We start from the raw sequence: 23869 nt of genomic DNA, 5'->3' as shown, positions 1-23869 counted from the left end.
TTTAGTCACGTACGCATTCTTATTCTAGAGAACATGGAGTATATATTGGCAGGTCACAGATGATGACTCGAGCACATGAACAATAAGATGCTGAAGAATTGACTCGAGCGTATCACTTTTCTACAACCATTTTGCAATGTAGTTCGATCAAAGTAGAAAATTTCAGAGATCATGTTTATAAAAATCTTAGCCTATTTGGAATGGGGGCTTCCATACTATGTCAGAGACCGTCGCCGAAACAGATGATGATAGTTATCAAAAGTGGCTTCTATATAACGGTGAATTCCGTGCAAAATCAATCCATATAACAGCCTAATATTCTACAACTCGAAATCAATTGTGAGTCGCATGTATGTCTAATATTCGGCAGTTGCATAGATATCATGTCATGATAAAACTCCATACCTTTTCATAGCTCATACTTCATGGGACTAACATGTAAACACGAAGTTCCAGTTAATGAAGCGCTAAAGAAGCAGAGAGGCTGGCAAGAGTCAAATGTGCTGCACCAAGCTTTGCCAAAAGACCTAGATGACTCGGTGTCTATCATCTTCCAGTTAATGAAGATGATAGACACCGAGTCAGAGATTTTGCTGCTGGGAACATCAAAGATGGTCCAATATGGGGGATGCAAATCTAGCAGTGGACCTGATAGTTCCACTGGTTGCTCAGAGGGATGAAATAATGACGTCATCCTTATATCAAACCCCTCTGAACCTATGGCACAGAGAATGCCAATATATATCACTTCATTGGCCATTGGAGTTTCATACAGAGATATTGAGTACTCAAAAATCATATCTATTAAAGGAAATGAATTTCAGTTCCTCAGTTTCGGTTTGCCTGTACAGATAACAGATTGCATGAGTTTGTGAGCCTCTAGTACAGGATATATACGGAGACTCTGGTGTTAAAAGAACTCTCGGTTCGCCTTCAGCTTATCCTATTTGTAGAGATCAAGAAAACGGTTCTCATTAGCTTCCCACTGACCATGTATTCTATATTAGAAATTATTGATTGTTTGTAGGAGATTAATTCAGATTACTTCGAACCAATCTAATAGTGAGATCCAAAACTTGTATATATTAAACATATATCTGTGAAAACATCTGGTGCCTTGAGCAAAAAGAACTTGGATAAGCAATAAAATGTGGAGGGTTGGTTTTGAATAGAACTCAGATGTTACTGATATTAGTGAAGATTTTGTTTCTGGCTACAAAGGGGTGACATTGAATGAGTTTATTTGTTCTTTACAGGCTATGAGTTTGTTACCTTCTCTTCGAGTATATACTTGATTAGCTTGGATTGGATAATCCACATGATAGGTAGTTGCTCGATATGGGAGCTGTGCCCTTGGTATCTCTAGCTACTCCTTCAATCAGAGAAGAAAAGTTGAACAAAAAATAAAACCAGAAAAGAACTCGATATATGTAAATTTAATTGTACCTTCACAATGCCTTCAAGCACTTCAACCCTCACAAAATGTATTTGTTGAAGACATCAAGCTCTATAGCAGCTTCCTTCTTGAATAGGCCCTAGATTGATCAAATACGTCGGACCTGGATTCAACTCCAACGTACTCATTTTTGTTTCAAGCATAACTTTCCTTCTTCACATATATTCTAATACCACCAACACGAATCTGATTAATTTCTGGGGTCTTCGAAAACACTACCCATGCTTCCTTCCAGGGAGCCTTAACTTGATCAACTTTACTCAGAGATTGTAACTGGATTTGGAAGGTGCTTAGTTTTAATTTGGTGACTTCTTCTAGTTCATACAATTCTCTGTTCTATCTTTTTGTAGGCATTAACATTTACAAAACTCGTCAGTGTTCCCTGGACAGCACTGCTTTCAGTTTTCTGCAACTGTGTAACATGTATAAAAAGCACAACAATGGGCATAACCAATATTATTGAGAACCAAATTTCTCATATATAACTTGCAGTCACTTTATATTGGTTGGAAATACTGAGTAAGCTTCAATGTACATACACACATAATATAGACTATACAGTAAAAATAGAACTATATCCCCCTCCTGCTAGATATATATGCCTGAGAATAGAATTTGGGTTACAATATGTTTTCACCAACATATATTGGTTGAGAATATATAGACCATACAGTAAAACTAGGCACTATCCCCCCTCCTAAAATATACACCTGAGATTATTTTTACTCCTGAACAATGGTCTGTGAGCACAAACCATTATAGCCCAAGTCTCACTCATGAAGCATCACCAGAAGCTGAAGCTTCTAGACTTGGGTAGTTGATCACAGTTTCCAGGAGTCCATCCAATCATCTGTTTGTCATTGTCATAAATGACCATCTTATCTTGCATTGAAATGTCTATGACATGAGAATATAAACAAAAATATCAGTACCATGTGTTTAGGTAGTGGTCATGCTCATGACATATAGATGGAAACTCTTACCTCCAATGATGTTTGAATTTTGTAAGCCAACTTCAGTACCATTTAGAATTCCCAAGCAAACATTTCCCTTGGACTGGCAGATCGATATATTATTAAGTTTTTAACACACTAATTCTACTTGTAACTGAAAACTAAAGGAAGATAAATAGGGAGAAAATGGAGGGGAAACTCACTGATATTATAAGATAAGCTTCAGGGGACAATTCAAACTGTGCTGCATCCTTTCTTCCAATGGCAAATCTCAGTGCTAAGGGCTTGAAGTATTTCTTGGCATCACGTATGTTCTTAAATGGCTTTCGACCTTTCCAACAGAGTGGGAGAGTCCTGTCATCTGGAGCTTCTTTCAGAGGCTTTCCATTTAGTTCCCTCTTCAACTACAACATGATATGAATAAGATGAACTGATTAAGCATGGTCTTAATGCAGGAAAGTATCTATATTTTACAATCTTCAAAATTGAAGGACATAAACATATATTAAGAAAACTTTCCGGAGTTAAAGAACATAAAGATTTTTAAAAAAAAAATTAATGGAAAAGGATAAATACACACTGATGCCATAATACAGGAAAAGAATACTGAAATTTAAGTTCATGCTATATGTATGGATTCAGTAAATGAATGAAGGAGGAAAAGCAATTGAAGTACATTCAACAAAGCCTTGCTGGTGTAGTTTAATGTGAATGTAAGCTGCATTGTTACTTTTAACTCACCCATGAAGTTAAAAAATGATAAGCCTGAGAATTGAGGTAAGTGTAAGAACTCCCACTGTCAAAAACCATGAATAGGTTTCTAAATCCAGTAGACTTCCCATCAAATATCAGTTCCGCAAATCCAGGTGAGTAATGTTTGCTGATACAAAACAGAAGGAGAATAATTGAGACTGGAGAGAAAGATTATGAACTAACAAGTATATAATTAACCAGATCGAAAACCTGTGGGAGATAAAGAACAGGGTTTAAGAAATGTTCATTACGAGTAATCAGGTGACATTGGTGTCCAAACTGCTCGTGAATAATCATAGAGGTCATCCCCAAAGATGAAATACCCTCCACCTCGAGAACTCAAACAATGACCAACGACATTTCTCACGAGACCCTGACTAGCAAGTTGTGAGACGATGCTAGCTTTTCCCTTGCCAAGGCCGAGAACTCCATCTATGGGATGATAAGATGATCCAGGAAGTTGATCATATCCACACCTGTGATAAGAGAATATAAAACAATTAAATGACCAAGATCATATATAGAAGCAACTTCACTAATCATTGGTTTCAATTTACTCAAATGTGGTATATTCTTGGTTTCCACTTTGTAGCATATTCTTACACTTTTTTTTTTTTTTTAAAAGAGCATATTCTTACACTTAGCTTATGCTCTAATTAAGTATCAAATGCGGAATTCTGCAGAAATTCATTTATATCTGATCGCAAATCATCATAACTGGCATCACCTAACTGCTTATTCTTCTCAAACAAATTAATCAAACCTCTCAGCCTCATATGTTCTCACGAAATGACTTCAAAAGAAACCAACAACTCTTTCACCATGAGCTTAATAGTAATCAATAAAAGAATATCATCTGTTAAGGGACCTGGATTCCCTCCTATGCTTTTTCTCTCATACATATGTCCAAGTTAGACCTTATCTTTTTCAAACTCAGTTTTTTCTTTGCTGATGTCAAACGCCCCATACAACAAAGATATATGTACTGTGTGTCTTGCTAATTTGCCACCAGCCTTTACTACTTTCTTGCTCATTTGCCATAGTTTTCTTTACTCTGCAATCTGAGAAGTTCTCCTCTGAGAGATAAAAGTGTCTAGAACATATTAGTTAATGACTCTCTCATCTACACAAACTTATACTTTGATTAAATGTTGCAGTTTTCTGTAATGTCTGCCCTTTGGCGTGTGTTACTATTGACAAAAGGAAAACTGAAGACCTCCACAAATATTGCCCAAAAGTGAAGCCTTCAAATTGTCAATAGTCCCGTAGTCAATTTTTGGATTTCGTTATCGAATCTCTTCTTCAACCCCTGATTCTTATCAAAATACTCTTCTGGATCCATGATGCATGCTAATCTTTTTAATTGTGTTACATCTATTTCTTTATCTATCCCAACCCTCTCACGCATCAGACCTTCCAAAATTTCTCCTTTGCTTCCACCGCTAATGGCCTAATGCGTTGAATTTAGGCTAATCTAGGGACCAGCGTTGACAGAAAGACTGATGGCAGGGTTACAACAGATAGAGAAATAGTATTGGTTATAGCATCTTCAACTTTACCCATTTCTAAGGAAGAAAGAAATGTTAGAAGAAGTAGACCAAATCAAATTACCTAATAACTATTTTCCTAAGGATTTAAAGCTAAAGAATGCTATGACAGTTTCTTCCATAGGTACTATAAGTTGAAATGATTGCTTATGAAGCCACTGGCGTTTCAACAGAATGAATAGTTTAGCATGGTTATATATAATATTGCTGAACAAAAAAGCAGGTAAAAGTTACATACCCAAGAGCCAGATGAGGTATTTGCTGGATTCCATTTGTAAAGTTGAGGTGAAAGGCATCCCTTACAAGTACACCAAGAGATGAGCCGCCGTCTGCATACTCAACTTCATAGTCGCATTGCTCTGGATTGTCACATTTGTGAGCACCAGGTGCGTGTAAGGATGCACAGAGAGGGTCATTACAGACCACTAGGTCATTGTTGGGCCTGTAGTATGGATGAGGCGCCTGCAGAGAGTAAATTGAATAGTATTAAGATCCTGATTGCATATCATTCAAGGTAAGATGGATTCCACAATAAACAGGATTACGTAGAGACTAATTCGCCAAAGCCAAGATATCATCAAGAAATTGCAAAATGAGCTAAAAGAAACAGTACAGATCACATTGCCCAATTGCAGGACGAAAATCATTCAGGGAGCAATGGATGTCACACCCCAAGTACATTCCATCATGTAGGAATTTGAGCAGAAGAAACATTGGCTTCTTCAGCAAACAATTTGCAAAATCGGGTATTACATTTTCGCTATAATACACAAAACTCATTACTGGTTTCGATTTTATAAGGAAGCAAGCATTAGTGCAGAGCTAGATACCCTCAAGACTGACAACTTAAGCAAGACTAGAACAGCTGTGTAAAAGTTGTAATCATTAGCTTTAAGCCTTTATCAATCAATTGCACTTGAGTTACCTCAGTACATCTCACACAAGGAGCATCACACTGGAGCCATGTAAGATCACTACCGGTGTCGGGGTCGAGAAAGTAGGGCTTTGGAGGCTGACCAATGTTTAAGGTAACATTATATGACCTGCAAAAACAAACCCATGACTTCAAAACACACTTTGATCAAGAGTGCAAGGCATATATAGTTTCGCACTTACCCAATTGGGTACACGTTTCCATGAACAGGTAACACAATGGACGATGGTGCACGGCTGAACGCCAAAGACGACGTCGCTTCCGTCGGTAGAAAAGATTTCCTTCCCCGATAGCGATCACCAAAAGAAGCTGATGTCAGAGTCACAGACCAACCCATCACCAACACCGACATTATCAGCAACCACTTCCCCTCCATTTCTCACTCACTCTTTCCGGGTATGAAACTACAATGATTGAATCAATGCGCCCAAAATGTCTGAATGAATGAGATTTTGAGTTGTTCATATGGGTTTGGTACTTTGGTTGCACCAAGAGTGTGGTTGGGGGTTTAAACGGTTGGATTGGAATCGATTCGATAATGAGAGAGTTGGGTGGTCATTTACTTGGGCATTAAGGATTCATGGAATTGCTTGTTTGGGTTGATTCCCTCTGCTAATTGCTCTTCTCTGGGGCTGTTCCATTTATGGTACAATCATTCCAATTCCAGGTTCTTTATTCGTTTCCTCATTGAGATTTGGAGGATTGCTAATGCTTGGATGAGTTTCAAACAAAAGATACCAATCTCTAATAAATGGTTCTTTGCGAGTCAAACAAACGATTTTGCACGCCAATGATTGTACAGATATTAAAAAGACAGCGACCGGTAATTTCCAGGAGCCTTCCTTAACAAGTACCTTCCTTAACAAGTACATTCAACTGTAGTAGAATTAGATCTCAAGAATTAGTGATGGGAGAGTTTCGAGTACACTATGTTTTATGCAGGGATAAAGCAACTTCGCATGGAAGTATTTGAACCAAGTTAATTACATTGCATAAAACTTGTAAAAGAAGGTAATTATCATTGCATGGAGTCAATCTACCAGGCCTTAATCCATGAGGACAAAATCACAATTTTTATTTTTTTGATTAATTTTTTTTAAATTTTTTTCATCTCCAGTTGGTCTATGTTTCTCTCGTAAATTTATTCATATTTAGTAAAACACTTTACTGACCCTCGTTATACTTTAATAAACATTTGTTGACACCACTGGCGGACCTAGCCGGGGGCAAGTGAAGACTCATGCGCCCATTGAGTTTTTGTCTGTAGTGGAGTTAATTGATGATCTACTAGCAAGCATACAAAATTTTAGCCTAAATATTAACATATATGCCCCTAGAACAGCTTAAAATAAAGAGAATGTGACAATATGTCCCGATATAAATAAAATTATGGATCCACCACTGGTTGACACCTAATAAACAATTTACTGACATCTAGTTAAAGGGAAAGTCCATGTTCTTTGTACCGGAGAACCCAATTTTTCTTTGGATAGGTAGGTAGACACATGTGAGGATGGGAAATAGATAATCTCAAGATTCCAAATTGTTTATTCTTAGGGCTGGCTGTTTTTGCCGAACTAACCGAAACCAGCTGAAAACCGGCCGAACAGAACCGGTTCAAGCCAAAACAGACATTGGACCAAACTTTCAGCTCTGCACAACCGAACCGAGATGTTCAATTTGGCTCGGCACTGGTTCACGTAAATCAGAGGTTTGGTTTAATCCGAACAGGCCAAGACAAAGAGACTTAATACAAAAATGAATTGAACCTCCCCATCTGCAAGAGTCGAACCCTCGACCTGTCGGTTGAGGTACGATTGTTAAGCCCCTTATCCACTGGACTACAATGCCGCTTGTTGAATGACCTTTATCTTTATATGTTAACCAAACTGAAAACAATAAAAATAAAAATAAAAAAAGACGCTAGAAGACTCCTTAACCTCGAGAACCACGAGCCCGCGATTCCTTTACCTTTTTTTTCTCTGTTCGATTGTTCTTCTTCTTTGATTGCTCTTCTGCTTCTTCTTCATCTTTTTTTCTTTTTTCTTCCTCCCTATTTCTTCACTTATCTTACAGACATGACCTCTGAGCATTTATAAACCTCCAGATCTATAGAGCCTCATTAACCTTTAGATGAAAAAGCATGCATATATCGTCACCGAATTTTTGCCGAATTATCACCAAAAATTTTCTCGCACTCATTCATAGCCTCCAAATTCCGACAATCGGAATTCCAAGATACCGACCTAAACCAACTGTAGAAGTCGGTAAACTAAACTTTCGATAACCAAAGATTCCGGCACGGTACCGGTTACAATTCTGGAAACATCAAACTTTTTCAGTTCGGTAGCGGCTGACACCAAAAAAGTCGGCAACCGTGCCAAAGCCAGCCCTAGTCCCAACTTAGCAGCACATAACCTTTTGCTAAGATGGCACTCCAATATGATGTATCTTCAAAATGGAATGGTCATGTTCCCTTAGTGCTTAATGGCTTCATTAATTGCTATTATTTGTACAAATTGATATCATATGTTAAGCCAAATAGCCACCCTCAAATATAAGGGGTACAAATAATAGTATAGAGGCCCAAATGTAAACTAAATTACTCTAAACTAAAGTAGTGATCAAATTGATGAAAGTTAGGGTTTAGATTGTCTACCACTAACCTCCCTTGCAAGTATTGATGCATTTCAATATTAATGATGATAAATTAATTAACCAATCTCTCTCCTTGCATCCCTCTCGAGTATAACAAGGGTCATGCTCTTTTTGTGATATCAAGCAACCTCTCTTGGTTGTAGTACTTAACTACTTAAGTCATGCATTTCAATCTAGTTAGGCCTAAGTACATAAAGTTTGAAGATGAAGAAATCATGCAAACCAACCAATCTTATCTCTAAGTGATTGTAATTCACAACCCCTATATGCACACCTAGTGTGCTTTCATGTTTTAGTATTCAAAGGTTACCAAGCTCTAAACATTATACCATGACGTGACACATACACATACTCAAAGTGGTAAAGTTTAAGCATATGCATTCAACTCTTGAACTAACATGTAGACATATTAAAGAAAATTGCATCATACCATATTATAGCATCAATCCAGACAAGATTGGCTAGGGCTTTCAACCCTAGCCGTAACAAAGTAACTACTCACTCATTATCGTACAAATTAGCATTAAATCTATAATAGACATCAAGGTAAATTAAAGAGTTAAAGGAAAGAATGCTCTAATTGAAGCTTGAAAAATTGATGGTGTAACGTCTCGAACCTAAATTTACCCGTTTACTAGTCATTTGGACGGTAAATGACAATTATTTTCTGTCACACCCCGAATTTTGAATAATTAAATTCAAATCTGAAACGCGATAACTTAACAAGCACAAGAAAAACACATAGAAAATTTTTCATTAAAACTAAGCAACAAACAAACTGAACTCACAATGTCAATACCGACTCGTTCTTTAGAGTCACATATTACATTACCATAGTTTACAACTTAAACTGAATGACAATTCAATAAGTAAACACACCCACCACAACTCACTACACAGCGGAAGACTACAAGTATGAGCGCCCTTCTACACCCACGTGACGGAAAGTCCACCTCAGCTTCGATAACGATCACTCGATATTCTAACCTGCACAATAAACCCTACACCATAGAATAGTGCACCGGAAATGAACAAAACAAACCCGGTAAGCTTTTCAGCCCGTATGAGTAAACTCAATTAAAGTAACTCACGTCACTCATGCTTATAATTTCTCAGCTCGTGAGATAATTAAAGCAACAACATTTAATTCCACAAAATACATGTTTTCACCATCTTAGCTTAACAAAAACAATATGCAATTATCACAACAAAACGTCAAGTTCAAATTAATCAATAACATGCTCAACAATTTCAACCCAACTAAAAACCCACATACTCTGTCTCTCAATTCATTTTACGTCCCCACAATCTATTAGATCACTATTCCTTTGCCTCAACGGCACAACCAGGAAATCATACTCATTTCCCTCAACATAACGCGGTTGCCAAAATCATGTCATCCCAACTCATTTATCAATCACTACAGATCACAACCCACAACTGTACCCACAATAAGAATTTAGCAAAATCAATAATCCCTGCATAGAAACTTAGTTGAGGAGATCACATGGAAACAAACAAAAGAAATCATATAAATCCCTGCATAGAGTTTAGTTCAGGAATTTACATTAAAACAAACAATACATAAAGCAGTAATCCCTACATATAACTTAGTTCAGGAGATTACAATAAAGCAAACAATACAAAAGGCAGTAATCCCTGCATATAACTTAGTTCAGGAGATTACATTAAAACAAACAATTCAAAAGACAGTAATCCTTGCATATAACTTAGTTCAGGAGATTACATAAAATTCAACAATTAGAAGGAAAAGGAAAATAAATGAAGACGTCAAACACTCACACTAAAGTCAATAATCACCCATCAACTCCAAACTAAAGTCGATAGTCGATGTTCACCCATCGACTTTGACTAAAGTAGATGATCACCCATCAACTCCAAATAAACACCAGATCCGAAGATCAGAAAACGGTCACCCACAGTGACTCCAGATCCGAAGATCAGCAAACGGTCACCCACAGTGACTCCAAATCCGAAGATCAGCAAACATTTACAAAGAATCCCACATGACTCAAAATGTTACCCCAGCTCAATTACTCTTTCAACACGACAAATCAACAAGTCCCTGATATAACGAATTTTCCACAAAGAGTAAACGCACAAAACCACATTCTGAATAATTCACAGTTCATACGCACATCACAATGTCACACCATCCATATATATATATATATATATATATATATATATATATATATATATATATATATATATATATATATATATATATATTCCACGTAAATATATATATATGTAATCATTCACGCAGGAATGACCACTAATACCAACTATAGTTTTATAAATTATACTTCTGGAAAATCATTTTATATCAAAACATTGTTTTAACTTACCCATGAACCGTTGTCGATCAAGTTCATATATTTTAAACAAATAATTTATTTTGATCAATATGATTTTGCATGCTAACAATTAAATCTACTAAATTAAACATATCTAATTTATCAACCGAAACACCGTGAGATTTACTCACCTCTAAATCCCGCTGCGTCTTCTCTTACAGCCGAGATAAAGTACAGAACACACTCCATCAGCCACCTAAGTAAAATGCATCACAACTTAGTATACGGATCGAAAACGATTAAAGTTCAAACCCCCGTTGAACTAAAATCCCCAAAAGTAATGCCAATCGAGGCGAAACTTCATCCAAGACCACCCGAGGCCTCCGGAATACTTATACGATCAATATAACAAAACTACAAGTCAATTGGACGGCCAAATCCTCACGGACCGAAAACCGATCGAACCGAAAATCCTAAAACTTGGAAAATTCATAACATACTCATACGATTTCCAAAAATTACAAACTATATATCGAAATGCTCGTATCGACGAGTAGATCGCACTGAGGAGCAGAAAATGCCCCAGAGGTAGCCGGAACCCACCACCACAGTGGCAGCACCGCCACCAAACCAAAGTCAAAATTTGACAAAACTTCCAACATCAAAGTTCTTCATCTCAACTCCAATTGAAACATTCATAACTAGCACAAAGTCAGAATCAAAGCCATTTGGCCGGAATTTACCTCGCAAGTTCAGAAATTCGAAGAACCCTAGATTCTCAATCTTCCAAATTCGAGCTCCAAAGGTTAAATCGTTGCAAGCCGCTTGGAGGGAAGCAATTAAGTTCTCTGGGATTCAAAAGCCCCCAAGGATCATCGGCTATGGTGGCCGGAAACGTGATCTCCGATCTGGGCGATTTGCAGTTCGGGTGCCAAACTTCCCGGAGTTGCTGCGTCGTGCACAGGTCTACCCACATAGTGAAACTTCATAGGGTGCAAGATGGGAGTGAGACGAAGAGATAGGAACAAACGGCTCGTCGATTGGTGGCCGGACGAGAGAGAAATCGCCGGTCGAAGTCAGCTGCTCGGAAATGGCTCGGGAGAGAGAAGAGAGAAAAAGTTTCCCTTTTCGGAAATTCTGATTTTCTGATATTTTTTTCGGATTTTTCCTATATATATATATATCCCAAAATGGAAACTTTTTCTGAAGGCCATAACTTCTTCATACGAACTTTGATTTTCGCGTTTCACATGTCCACAAACTCGTATCGACGCGCTCTACGACTTTCGTGAAGGAAGATTTCAGAGAATCCCAACGTATAAAAAGTCAACCTTTGTGAACCCCCTAAAACATGCACTTCGAATAATTATTCGTCCGAAAATAATTCCACTCCACCCTCGAACCACGAAATCGTACAACGAACACTTTATTAATTCCCGTAAATCATTAGAAATTAATAACGAATTTCCGGGGTCTTACACTTGCATTTTTTACTCTGTTTTGATACTTTTAGTGGCCCTAAAAGTTGACTTTTTGTTCGGATCAGTTTTTGAGAAAATTCCCCCATGAAAGTCATAGAGGATATTAAACCGAGTTCGTACATATGTGGTACGCAAAAATCGAAGTTCGTATGCGAAAGTTATAAGCGGAAAACAGAAGTTACTGTTCATGGTAATGTAGTATATATTTGAAAATATACTGTGGTAGGCCAGAACCTACCCAGTCGGTAACTCTCTCTCTCTCCTCCCCCGCGTTGGTCTCTCTCCTTCTTCCCTTCGATTTGTCATCGTCCGGCCACCAACCGGAGCGCCACCGGCCATTTTGGAACCGCCTTTTCCTCCTTGACACGCCAGTAGTTGTATGTCACGACAATTTGACCGGAGAAGGGAGATCGAAGCCAAAAACACCCCACTGTAGCAATTCGGCATTTTCCGGCTATTTCTTCTGATTCCGGCCGTCTCCGGCGACGATACTTTGTCCAATCGAAACACCTAGAGCCATAGATCTTGTTCCCCAAGTCCCTCCTCGCTTCAATTTGCACGATGGAGGGATAATCGAAGGAAACCCGATTCTAGGGTTTGAAGAAATTTTGGATTTTCTTTTCCTGCCTAATTCTGGCAATTCAAGGTATATCTAGGCTTAGGTGGAGTTGAGAAAGTTGTTTTTTTGTTGTGAAGATGTTGCTGAATTTTCGTGACCGGAGGTGAAGTTGGCCGGCGGCGAGTGGGCCCTACTCGCCGCCACTATGAGTGGCGCGTGGAGGCGTGTAGGGCGGGATTTTGGCTTCTATTTTTAGCTAGATAAATTACTTGTGAGTTGTAGAATCTGAAAACGTGATTTTGGTGGAAATTGGAGAAGTTTGTTACCAATTGTGAATTTCTGAAGTTTGGAGTTTCCAATGTCGATTTATGGGAATCTGACCTTCGGATTTCCCTTGTTCCCGCTATGGAATACTCTAATCGACGGATTGATATTAGTAGCGAAGTTTGGGTTGAATCCGGAGGGAAATGGAGATGTTGGGTTACGAGGAGATTTTGGGTTTCGTTTTAGATTTGTATTTAATTGTCGGATTGTCGTTTACGGAATATAATTTTGTACAGGACTAGGTACGGACCCATCGCTCGACGAGGATCCTTATGCTTGGGTGACACGTTAGCCGTTTACTGTGAGTAGACTTTTATTTTAAAATAATGATGCATGCGATTATTTTCTCAAATAATGTTTTATTAAGTTATGACATTATTTTATTGAGCATGAACTTGGTTTTGCGATTATAATTGGTTTATTGTTGAATTTACGTTATATAATAATTCTCACTTATTTTTGGGTGAATTTGAGAAGATGTTTTTTTTTTTGCATGTGGGACACGTCGTGGACATAATTGATTTACTGTGAGATTTTATAAGTGCGGTTGGGAATCGTACTCACGATTTTATTGGTGAGAATTTGGGGAAGCTTTATGGATTTACTGGTTTTCGAATATTTTTCTTATGCCATACTTTGGGTGATTATTTGTCATACTAGCATTGAGTCCACCTTTGTGGCAACGTGATGGGATCACGAAAGCCCGTCCGCCTTTGTGGCGACGTGATGGGATCACGGAAGCCTGTCCGCCTTTGTGGCTGGTTACTGCCTTTGTGATAATAATACTGAAGCTCGATATCCTAATCGCCACACATAGTGGCGTAAGGGTATATACGGGAGTATGGGAGTACTTTAGCCTAGGAGGCTATCACTTGAGCCTGGGAGGCTCACTCGTATGGCTATCATCTTCCCCTACTTATTATATTATTTTGACTAGCATGGCTAGTTCGATTTTCCTTAACCAGCGGGGCTGGCTTGTCTTTATGAGGTTCTCGATTTTAAAGATAAATGTTTTACCATTGTTGCATGCATTGAGTGTTTCTTAAATAAGAAGGAACATGTGGCAAAGTATTAAAGTTTTGCTTCGGATGAACTATCTTATTTATTTTATTTTTTTCGTTCACTCACGCTAAAGTTTTTAAATGTTTTTCCCTGGGCCATTTGTTTTCAAATGCCCAATTCGCAGTGTAGTTGTTCGGTTTTAGGAGTTGAGGCTTAGCACCATCACTGCCATCTACCATCTGTAGGTTACTAGCTAACCTACTTTGTGTATTATAATTCGTTGTCCTTAGACTGATTTGATAACCGTGGGACTTTTTTATTAATATTGTAAACTATGAGTTGGTTGTAAACTTAAGGTAGTTCGATAATTTTGATACTCTAAACTGTGAAGTTGTTCGGTTTTGGGAGCAGGGTGGCTCTAGGGTTTAAGGGTGATTGTTTGTATATTGTTTTAACAGATTTTGGGTTGTCCACTTTTAGGGAAAGTTCCGTCAAATTTTCTTGAAAAGTAGGCCCCGCAGGGCCACCTCGGATTTCGGGGTAAGATTTCGGGGTGGGTCCTATCAGATGGTTAGCTCCTCCTTGTCCTCCTTGATTGCTCCTTGGATCCTCCTTGATGGTAGAATGGATGGATGATGGACTTGTAGTTGATGGTGGATGAATGGAATGGTGATAAAGATATGATGCTCCTTTGGCTAACTTTGAGTGGTAATGGTGGTGATGGAGTTTATGGTGGTGGAAGATGGTAGTTGTGGTGGTGATGATGGAGGAGATGGAGTAGTAAAGGAAGTATGGGTTTGGATTTTGGGAGGTGAAGATGGAGAGTGAAAAGAGATGTAATGGGGTGGTAAGGGTAGTTGTCTTGCTTGTAGGGAGATGAGGTCCTTAAATAGGGAGAAAGATTGGTGTGAAAATGGAAGGAGAGGCAAAAGAGAGCAGCTAGCTTCTTGAAAGAGGCAAAGAGGAAGAGTGTTTGAGTGATAATAGATCCCAAAATCAAGGAAAAAATGTAAGGATGGAGTGGTGTAAATTATGGTAGGTAATGATGGAGAAAAGATGGTGATTATACCCTAAAAACATGGCAGATTTTTGAGTGATGATGATAGTAGACTTTTGGGTAATATAGTGAGTTAGAGTGGTGTGGAAAAGAGGGAAATGAAATAGATGGCATGGAGTTGATTTTGAACCAAAAGGTTTGAGATTTAGTTGTGATAGAATGATGATGAATGGATGTAATGGAATAGGTACAATGTTACTCCTCCATGAATATAGCCAAAAAATACATAGCACCACCATGGATGGTGTTGGCCCGCCATATGTGCTGCCATTTGTGGTGGTTCGCCGGAATTTAGAATTTTACTTTTTGCTCCACATTTGACTGTCATTTTTCCTACCTCCAATTCTCCACTTCAAAACCCCAAAATTGATGTTTCCTTCACTCTTGCAATATTCATAGATAAATAAGAAAATGATTTAGTGAAAGCTAAAATAGAATAAAAAACAAGTTGAATTCAATATTTAGGAGAATGCATATATAATGTGAATTATGGTCTAACATCATATCAAATAAAGCTTCTTCTTTTTTAATCCAACGAGGTCAACCCTTTATTGAATAGAAAGGAATTACACAATACAGAGATCTGCTATAACAGCAGCTAGAAGAAACTCAGGAGCAGTAAAATAAAATTGAGCCTCTCCAAGACCGCAAGCACAGATAGCCAGCTAGTGTGCTACCATATTTCCACTACGACCAACATGACACACCTGCATACCAGGATGAAAATCCAGAAGGACTCCCACATCCTCATAAATCCTTCCTAGTGCAGAAGTATTGATTGAGCTGCAGACCATGAGCTGACGCTGCACCTCCATGGCATCTGTTTCCAAGATTGCTGGGGCAAATCCATAGTTTCGACCGAATTCCAAAGCATGTTGACATGCCAGTACCTCTGCATGTTCAGGGGAAATCGATCAACCCCCGTAAAGGACAGGCTCCCCCTGCCAACAGAGTGCCCCATTCATTCCTGATCACAAAACCCAATCCACCTGCTCTAGTTTGATGATGGAAAGCACCATCCACATTTATTTTTAGAAAACCCGCTGGTGGGGCAACCCAAACGAACTGCCCTTAAACTAGCACTTCTACGTCAGGACGGCTTCGAGTTATGAAACCGAAACTTCTGTAGACGGGATATCAGCCCCAAACACACATCACCTGCCTCCCTTCTCCTTTGGTTCCAGACCCTGTCATTTCTTTCCTTCCATACTCCCCAAAGTAAGAATAAAAGCTCACCAAACTGAGTAAGAGAAAGAGCTTGGGCACACCTATTCAGCCAAGAAAGAACATCCCCATGCTCTATCTGAGGATTATAACATACCTGTTGAAGGACAACATTTGCTTGCACTACCAATTTTGTGAACTGGCACTCCCTACAAAGATGGAGTGTCGTTTCATTATGAGCATCACATAAAACACACACCTGAGAATCCAAAAATACTCGCCTCGTAGCCAAACTGCCTACAGATGGCAGAATGTCAAGGCACACTCTCCACATGTGTATCTTTGCTTTGTTCGGTATATCCACCTTCCAGAATGCACTTCCAACCGGCAAAGGCAAGGGACAAAAAATTGAAGAATGAGCAAAAGCATAGCGATAAGTAGTCTTTACCGAGAACTTCCCATCCCGGGATAGTTTCCAAACCAACCGACCCACCACATTCCTACGACTCAAAGGAATAGCCGTAATCGCCTCTGCTTCCTCTTCCGAAAACAACCTGTTAATCAGGGGCACATTCCACACCCCCGTAGCCACCAATAAATCATTCACTTTACGGACCTCTGCAGAGGCCAAAGCCGAAGGTACGGGTTTACCACCCGGTATAGAAGATACTCAACAATCCATGAAGATATTAATTGTAGCACCGTTACCCACTTTCCAAATAAAGTTTTCTTGAATCAGATCTCTTATGGAAAATATACTCCTCCATGAGTACGAAGGAGCAGCATGCTACCAAAAAGAACCATCAGGAAAGTATTTCGCTTTGTACAAACGAGCAATAAGAGACATTGGATCATTTAGAATACGCCAAGCTTGCTTGGCCAACATAGCCGAGTTAAAGTTGGACAAACTCCGGAATCCTAACCCACCTTCTTCTTTTGGGTTGCACAATACATTCCAAGTTTTCCAATGAATCTTCCGTTTATCCAGTGTGCTACCCCACCAAAATTTGGCACACATTTGTTCCAAATCATCACAGAAACTCTTAGTCAACTGAAAGACACTCATAGCGTACGTAGGAAGTGCCTGGGCCACTACACGTATCAAAATGTCTTTCCCTGCTCCACTCAACAGCTTCCCTTGCCAAGCAGACAATTTTTTAGCCAACCTTTCCTTGATATAATGAAAGTTGAAGTTTTCTTGCACCCCACGTAAGTAGGTAACCCAAGATACTTCTCATGTGAGGCCACAACCTCTACACCCAAAGTACCAGAGATCTCCTCCTTCAGCTCCTCAGATACATTCTTACTAAACACCACCGAGCTTTTGGCAAAATTAACCAATTGCCCCGAAGCTCGCCTATACACCTCCAGTACTTCCAATAGCTCTCGACAAGCCCCTAGAGAAGCCTGTGCATAGAGCATACTGTCATCCGCAAATAACAAATGGTTCACAGAGGAGGCATTTGGACACACCTCAATCCCGGGTAACAAACCAGAAGCTTGTTTCTTTTGCAACAAGGCTGAAAAACCCTCTGCTCCAAGAAGAAAGAGGTAGGGAGATAAGGGATCTCCCTGTCTCAAATCCCTAGTAAGCAAGACAAGTCCCCGTGGCCTACCCCTCACCAAGAAATAATATCGTACTGTACATACACACTGCATCACAACATCAATCCAACTCCTTGCAAAGCCAAAAATTTAAGACTTTAGCGACTATGATGGTTGCGAGGGCCTCTGCTTCCACCCACTTGGTGTTGTAATCCACAGCGCTGTCCTGGTGCTATGGGAAACTTGCCAATGAAGTCTAGTCCCCACTGGCAGATGCCCAAGGGGTGATAATGATGGAGAGCGGAACTGATGATGCAATTGGAGAGTTGGCGAACTGGTGGCACTTGAGGCAGGCTCTGGCGATACGCTTTGCATCTTGTTCGATTGTGGGCCAATAATACCCTGTACAAAGTGCTTTGAATTCTAAGTTTCTAGCTCCTGCATGGTTGCCACAGACTCCGCTGTGTAGCGATAGTAGTACTCGCTGTCCTTCCACAAGAGAGATGCATTTTAAGAGGGGGAATGATCTGGCTTTTCTGTACAATTTTTGTTTGCGAATTGTGTATAATGTCGCTCTTCTATAAAGTCTGGTAGCGATAGCCTTGTCTGTTGGCTCGATGCCTTTTGAGAGATAGTCAATGAACGGGTCCATCTATGAAGGTGGCCTTTGGTTTTCTGTGGTGAATATTTCCGAGAAGGGTATATCGATACTTGATTTATCCAGGACTTCTAGCTTGAGGCCTCCGCTATCTGTGCCGGGTGGCGATGTTGCCAGCCTGGCGATTGCGTCTACCTTGGTGTTCTGTGCTCGTGGGATCAAGGCGATCGTGTGGGAGGTGAGACATTGCTTGAGTAGGGCTATTGTGAGGGATGGGTAATGAGATAAATTAGGTTCCTTGGCCTGGAAATCGCCATCGACCTGGTTTTCGACCAGTTGTGACTCTGAGTTCTTTTGCCAATTGGATGCCAGTTATCAGTGCTTCATACTCGGCTGTGTTGTTGGAAGCTTTAAACTTGAACTTCAGTGCGTACTCGTATGTGTTCCCTTCTGGGTCAGTGAAAATCACGCCTGCTCCATTGAATTTGCTACTAGAGGAGCCATCAACATGAAGCGTCCACATCGGGGTGGGGTTCGGTTCCGGATCTGTCTCGCTTGGAGGCTTGGTGGCTTCTAAATTAAAAGCTATTGATTTTCCTTATTCACACTCAGATATGTCAATTGTAGCAAGGGTAAACAAGGGTCTTTCCCGCAGAAGACTATAGTTCTAACTACTCAAAACAATGTCACAAAAGTGACCACTGTTCCTAGCGAACAGCAGTCAAAAATCTAATTAAAATCCTAATCTAAACTATTCATAAAAATACGAAAATTTACAGAGATGTACTAGACACACATGGAGTCGAGCACACAAAATTTGGTGATTTTTGGAATTGATTTACAATTTTAAACAAATACGAAAAGATAGAGAACAGAAAGTGACGAAAACAAATTTTTGATTTGGTTTTAGAGAACAATGAGAATAAAGCTAGCTAGGGAAGATGCATCCACCCCCGACAATCACACACAAGATAATTTGTTCAATCCTAATTCAATTAATCTAGATGAAGATTCTCAGGTTGGCTCAGTATACTTGAACATAACCTATTACCCTTTCTTATTTCATACGCTAGGCAGGAAGTGCTCTACACCTAGGCTATTCTCTAACACGCAACCTAAAAGTACGTTTATTAGATTTAATAAGAATAGATCATTAAGGTGTAAAAGAGTTTGAGACATCACTAGGCATCGCAATAAACTTAGCGCCTCGCTAAACCTAGGACTTAGTTTATTTGATAGTGAAAACTAACAATTGCTTCTCTAGAAGGTTTGAGGAGTCCAACTATTGACACAGGCATCAAACAGTCAAAGCATTAGAACCCTAACATGCATACTAAGCGTGCACTCAAAGCATACAAGCAAGCATTCATCCATTAGTAAACTAAAGTCTCATCTTTAATTAAAAGAAAATAAAATCAAAGGTCAAATCATCTTATAGTTCATGTCTAGGGGCTTCAAGCAGCCCCCTAACTAATAAAAACCTAGTTAAACATAGAAGGACCAAAACAAAGTAAAGAAGGGGAGGAAGAGAGAGAGCCAGTTGCTGCATATTGATCTCCTTTTATATGCTTAGAGGTTGCATTCATCTTTCTTGTTGTGTAGGAAATTCAAAACCTAAAAGTATTAGGGTTAGTGTGCTTAGGTGGAGTTTTCCTATTGGCTCTTGAACTTGATGACTCATTCCAACCATTCACGTCACGCCATTTGTCCATATTAAGTTGGAATATGAAGCACAAATTCTTCCTCAAGCTTCTCGGTGTGATTTGGGCCTCGAAACATAAATTCCCCTCCAACCTCAGATTCACGCTCAACCTGACCTTCTTGTACTAAATCGGCCATAACTTCCTATAAAAAAATGATATTGACGAGCCGTAAAAATATTCGGAAACTAGACATCTGGTTCATCTGGAACTAGTCTCAGTGCTCTGTCGAAATTGACTGATCTGTACAGGCAGATTTGCCGATTTTGCCTTTCAATCCCTATTTTGCTTCTTTTCTCTTTCTTTGCTCCAAGATACCTATGAAACAAATAAATAAAGTAAATAACTAGAAATACACTAAAGTAACAAAGAAAATATAGAGATTAATGTTATAAACGTCGCATAATTAAGCGTCACCTTATACATGTACATATTACATTAATGTATGTACTTAGGGCTAGCTGTTTTTGCCGAACTAACTGAAACCAGCCGAACCAAACCGGTTCAAGTCAAAACCGACACAGGCCAGACTTTCGGCTCGGCACCGGTTCACGTAAATCAGAGGTTCAGTTTAAACCGGCTGAGACAAAGAGATTTAATACAAAAATGAATTAAATCTCCCCATCTGCAAGAGTCGAACCCTTGACTTCTCTGTTAAGCCCCTTACTCACTGGACCTCAATGTCGCTTGTTGAATTCTCTCTGGAAGAATCTTTATATTTAAATGTTAACTGAACTGAAAACAATAAAAAATAAGACGCTAGGGTGATGTTTGTTTCATGGGATTGTCATACCCCGCCTTAATTTCTATAATTGTCCAGGACTCCTCAAGCTGGGCTTATGCTTTACTGTGTCCTGACTCATGTTTGGTGCTGGAGGGACTAATAACACTAACACGAAGACCCTGACTCCATCAACACCACAGACCTGCAACACCATCAACATCATCAACAATTTCTCTCAGACTTCTCAGATTAAAACCATACCCAATTTCTCTTCCAGTCAAGCCAAGGTGCCCGCATTCTTCGTCAAGAGATCTGGGTTTCCAGTCAAGTCAAGGTGCCTGCACCTCCACAATCTCATCTTTAAGACGTTATCTCCTTTCCCATTGTACTCAACAACAACCCAGAACAAAGCAGAAGAAGTTGAAGAAGGAGGAGGAGGAGCAAAATTACCGAAATGGGTCGTGGGAAGATTGAGATCAAGCTGATCGAGAACCAGACGAACATGCAGTCCTCCACTGACAAAATCCACAAGTATATTAGCCCTACCACTACGTACGTCCATCATCTCTCATCTATATATATTATCTTTTGATTTTTGATTAATTCCATAGAAATGATATGGATGTATATCAGGACCAAGAAGATGTTTGATCTCTACCAGAAGAATTTACAGATCGATCTATGGAGCTCACACTATGAGGTAATTAAAATTAACCAAAGGAGTTCTTCCAAGACAAATTCAACTTCCAGAATCGAAATCCTTCACACAAATCCAAAATTATGCAATTCCAAGCAATACCCATCTAAGCAAACAACAAAACATCCAATACCCAATTCTCAAAATACGATCTTTCATTGATTCATTACCTTTGCAATCATCTGATTCCCAATCATTTAGTTTGGTTTCTTCTCAGCTTTCAATTTGCATAAGCTTGCCGGCGAACTCCAACCCAATCATTCTACGATCTGCTATTTCCGATGCGGAGGTCTTGGAGTCGTTTGTGATTTTGTTTCTTGTGTTTTAGATTCTTTCATCAGTGTAATAGATGGGGCCGGGTTGAATTGCAGGTTGAGAATGATGAGAGAACGACAAGCAGAAGGGAAGAGTAGATCGATTGAGAGTGGCTTCCACAATCCTATGGTTTTTTGTGGGTTTGTGGTAGAAGGTGTTGGGGGTGTATTTGGGACTATGAAGTCTCATTAAAAAGAGTCCTCCTTGCTGCCAAACATGGGATAACTGGGATTAGACTAGATAAGGATGTCCAATCCAGTCCAATCCCGTGTAACAAACACGGCCCTAGAAGTCTCCTCAACCCCGAGAACCACGAGTCCACGATTCCTTTTCCTTTTTTTTCTCTGTTCGACTGTTCTTCTTCTTCGATTGTTCTTCTGTTTCTTCTTCATCTTTTTTTCTTTTTTCTTCCTCCCTATTTCTTCACTTGTCTTACAGATATGACTGATAGGAGCATTTTAATGTGGTATTTTAATAGTTAATTCCTCACATTTTGCTTAGTTAATTCCTTAACGAATCGAGTTTTAACTTAATTTCTATTTTTTTAGGTACATTGGAGTAGATGATGATGAAATGAGCATTAGGTCCATAATTACCTATAAATGATGGAGAAAAATGGAAATGTACTAAAAGGTCAATTTTACACATTTTCCTACTCCGGCTAGGAGAAACCAAGCCAAGCAAGGAAGAAGGAGCGGCCGCCTGACCAAATGAACTCCAAATGAGCTGAAACTTTCCAGATCCATTCTAGACATCCTAAGGATCGTTTCTTATGAAGAGTGCCAGAGCTAGAATTGAGTGGAAGGCCTTCAAACAGTCAGCCCAATTTCCTGCAGAAGCAAAACTGGAAAACTGGACCCGTAAGGAGTCCAGCAGAGATTCTGGCCCAAAGGCATGGAAATAAATTCTGAAATTTTACCAAAATGATCTACACTCATGGTAGATCATTTCATATGAAGAAGTCAAGAGCCAAAACTGAATTCCTGTTGGAGAAATAATTGAAGGAATAAAGGGCAGAAACTGACCTAAAAACAGCTCAATATTCACATGTTCATGTTTCCTACCCACATGAAGAAAGCTAGATGCTTTTCTCTTTTTCCTTGGATATATTTTTCTGCTCCAATAGATCATCATCACTTCCATACTTCTGCACCTTCATGCCTTGCTTTCATTTCATCATTACTCCATCTTTTCCATATTTTACAAACCACTTTCATTATTTTTCTTCCATTTATCATTTCACTCTTCTTTTTCTTCCCTATATAAACACATTCTCCTCTCACTCTAAAGACATTCCTTCATCCATTCCATCTTCTTTGTCTCTCCATTTCCTTTCCATTTTCCTTTCCATCCTCTAGTTTCAAGTTTAGTCATCTCCACGAGTTCAAGCAAGGCCAAAGAAGAAGAAGAGAAGCCGTGAGCATTTCCATCAATAGCCATCCTTGAAGCTTGCTTTCGAGTTTCAAGAATCCACAACGTGAATCATCCATCTCATCTTCATCCACGGTGTAATCCGATTCTCCTTTGTAACCTTTGCTTTGAATTTCGTTGGTTATGAACTAGTTGACATATATGTTTAAACAAAGTATTATTTCTGGAATTTTTATGATTAATTGAGAATTTTCAGATTCATATATTGTGATTCGAGAGTTGCTTATGTGGGTTTGTTTAATTAAATTTGCATTATGGATAACTTTTGTATTTTAATCTTATGTGGTTGCAAACACTTAGGATTTCGATATGAATGGTGCTAGGTTTAAGAACATGAATCAACTTTATGTTTTGTGTAAACTTAAATCAAAGTAGTAAAGGTTTTGTACAAAGATCGAATTTAATTAAAGAGAATTGCAATTAGGTGGACTTTTCCATACTAAGTTGTACACTTGAGTTGATAGCCTTTCTCTATGTGTAATGCGTTAAACATGACATGATTGACTAGCTTTCTAGGGTTTGATTGCATGTTTGATAGGATTAATCTAGGTGCTTTCGCTTAGGTTAATTAGCATTGAAAAGTAAAAAAAAATGGGAATTCATTTGCTTTCGAATGTTTCACATGATCAACTCCTTTCTCATGACTTAGA

General features: G+C 39.1%; 2 protein-coding genes across 2 annotated transcripts; one reads left to right on the top strand and one right to left on the bottom strand.

Annotated features, from left to right (window-relative positions):
* Nucleotides 1-1897: 1897 nt before the first annotated feature.
* Nucleotides 1898-6421, bottom strand: LOC133724645 (aspartic proteinase Asp1). Its single transcript, XM_062151421.1, has 8 exons — nt 5826-6421; nt 5635-5752; nt 4948-5171; nt 3414-3638; nt 3151-3289; nt 2613-2813; nt 2440-2512; nt 1898-2353 (listed from the first exon to the last, which is right to left on the bottom strand). The coding sequence occupies exons 1-8, from the start codon at nt 6017-6019 to the stop codon at nt 2241-2243; spliced, it is 1287 nt and encodes a 428-aa protein (XP_062007405.1). The 5' UTR covers nt 6020-6421; the 3' UTR covers nt 1898-2240.
* A 14784-nt stretch (nt 6422-21205) lies between these two features.
* On the top strand, nt 21206-21812 carry LOC133735233 (floral homeotic protein DEFICIENS-like). The gene is made up of 3 exons (XM_062162644.1): nt 21206-21328; nt 21410-21476; nt 21691-21812. The coding sequence occupies exons 1-3, from the start codon at nt 21231-21233 to the stop codon at nt 21799-21801; spliced, it is 276 nt and encodes a 91-aa protein (XP_062018628.1). The 5' UTR covers nt 21206-21230; the 3' UTR covers nt 21802-21812.
* Nucleotides 21813-23869: the final 2057 nt, after the last annotated feature.

This window comes from Rosa rugosa, chromosome 1 (assembly GCF_958449725.1).
Source record: "Rosa rugosa chromosome 1, drRosRugo1.1, whole genome shotgun sequence".
Lineage (NCBI taxonomy): Eukaryota > Viridiplantae > Streptophyta > Magnoliopsida > Rosales > Rosaceae > Rosa > Rosa rugosa.
This window is presented reverse-complemented; position numbering and strand designations above follow the sequence as displayed.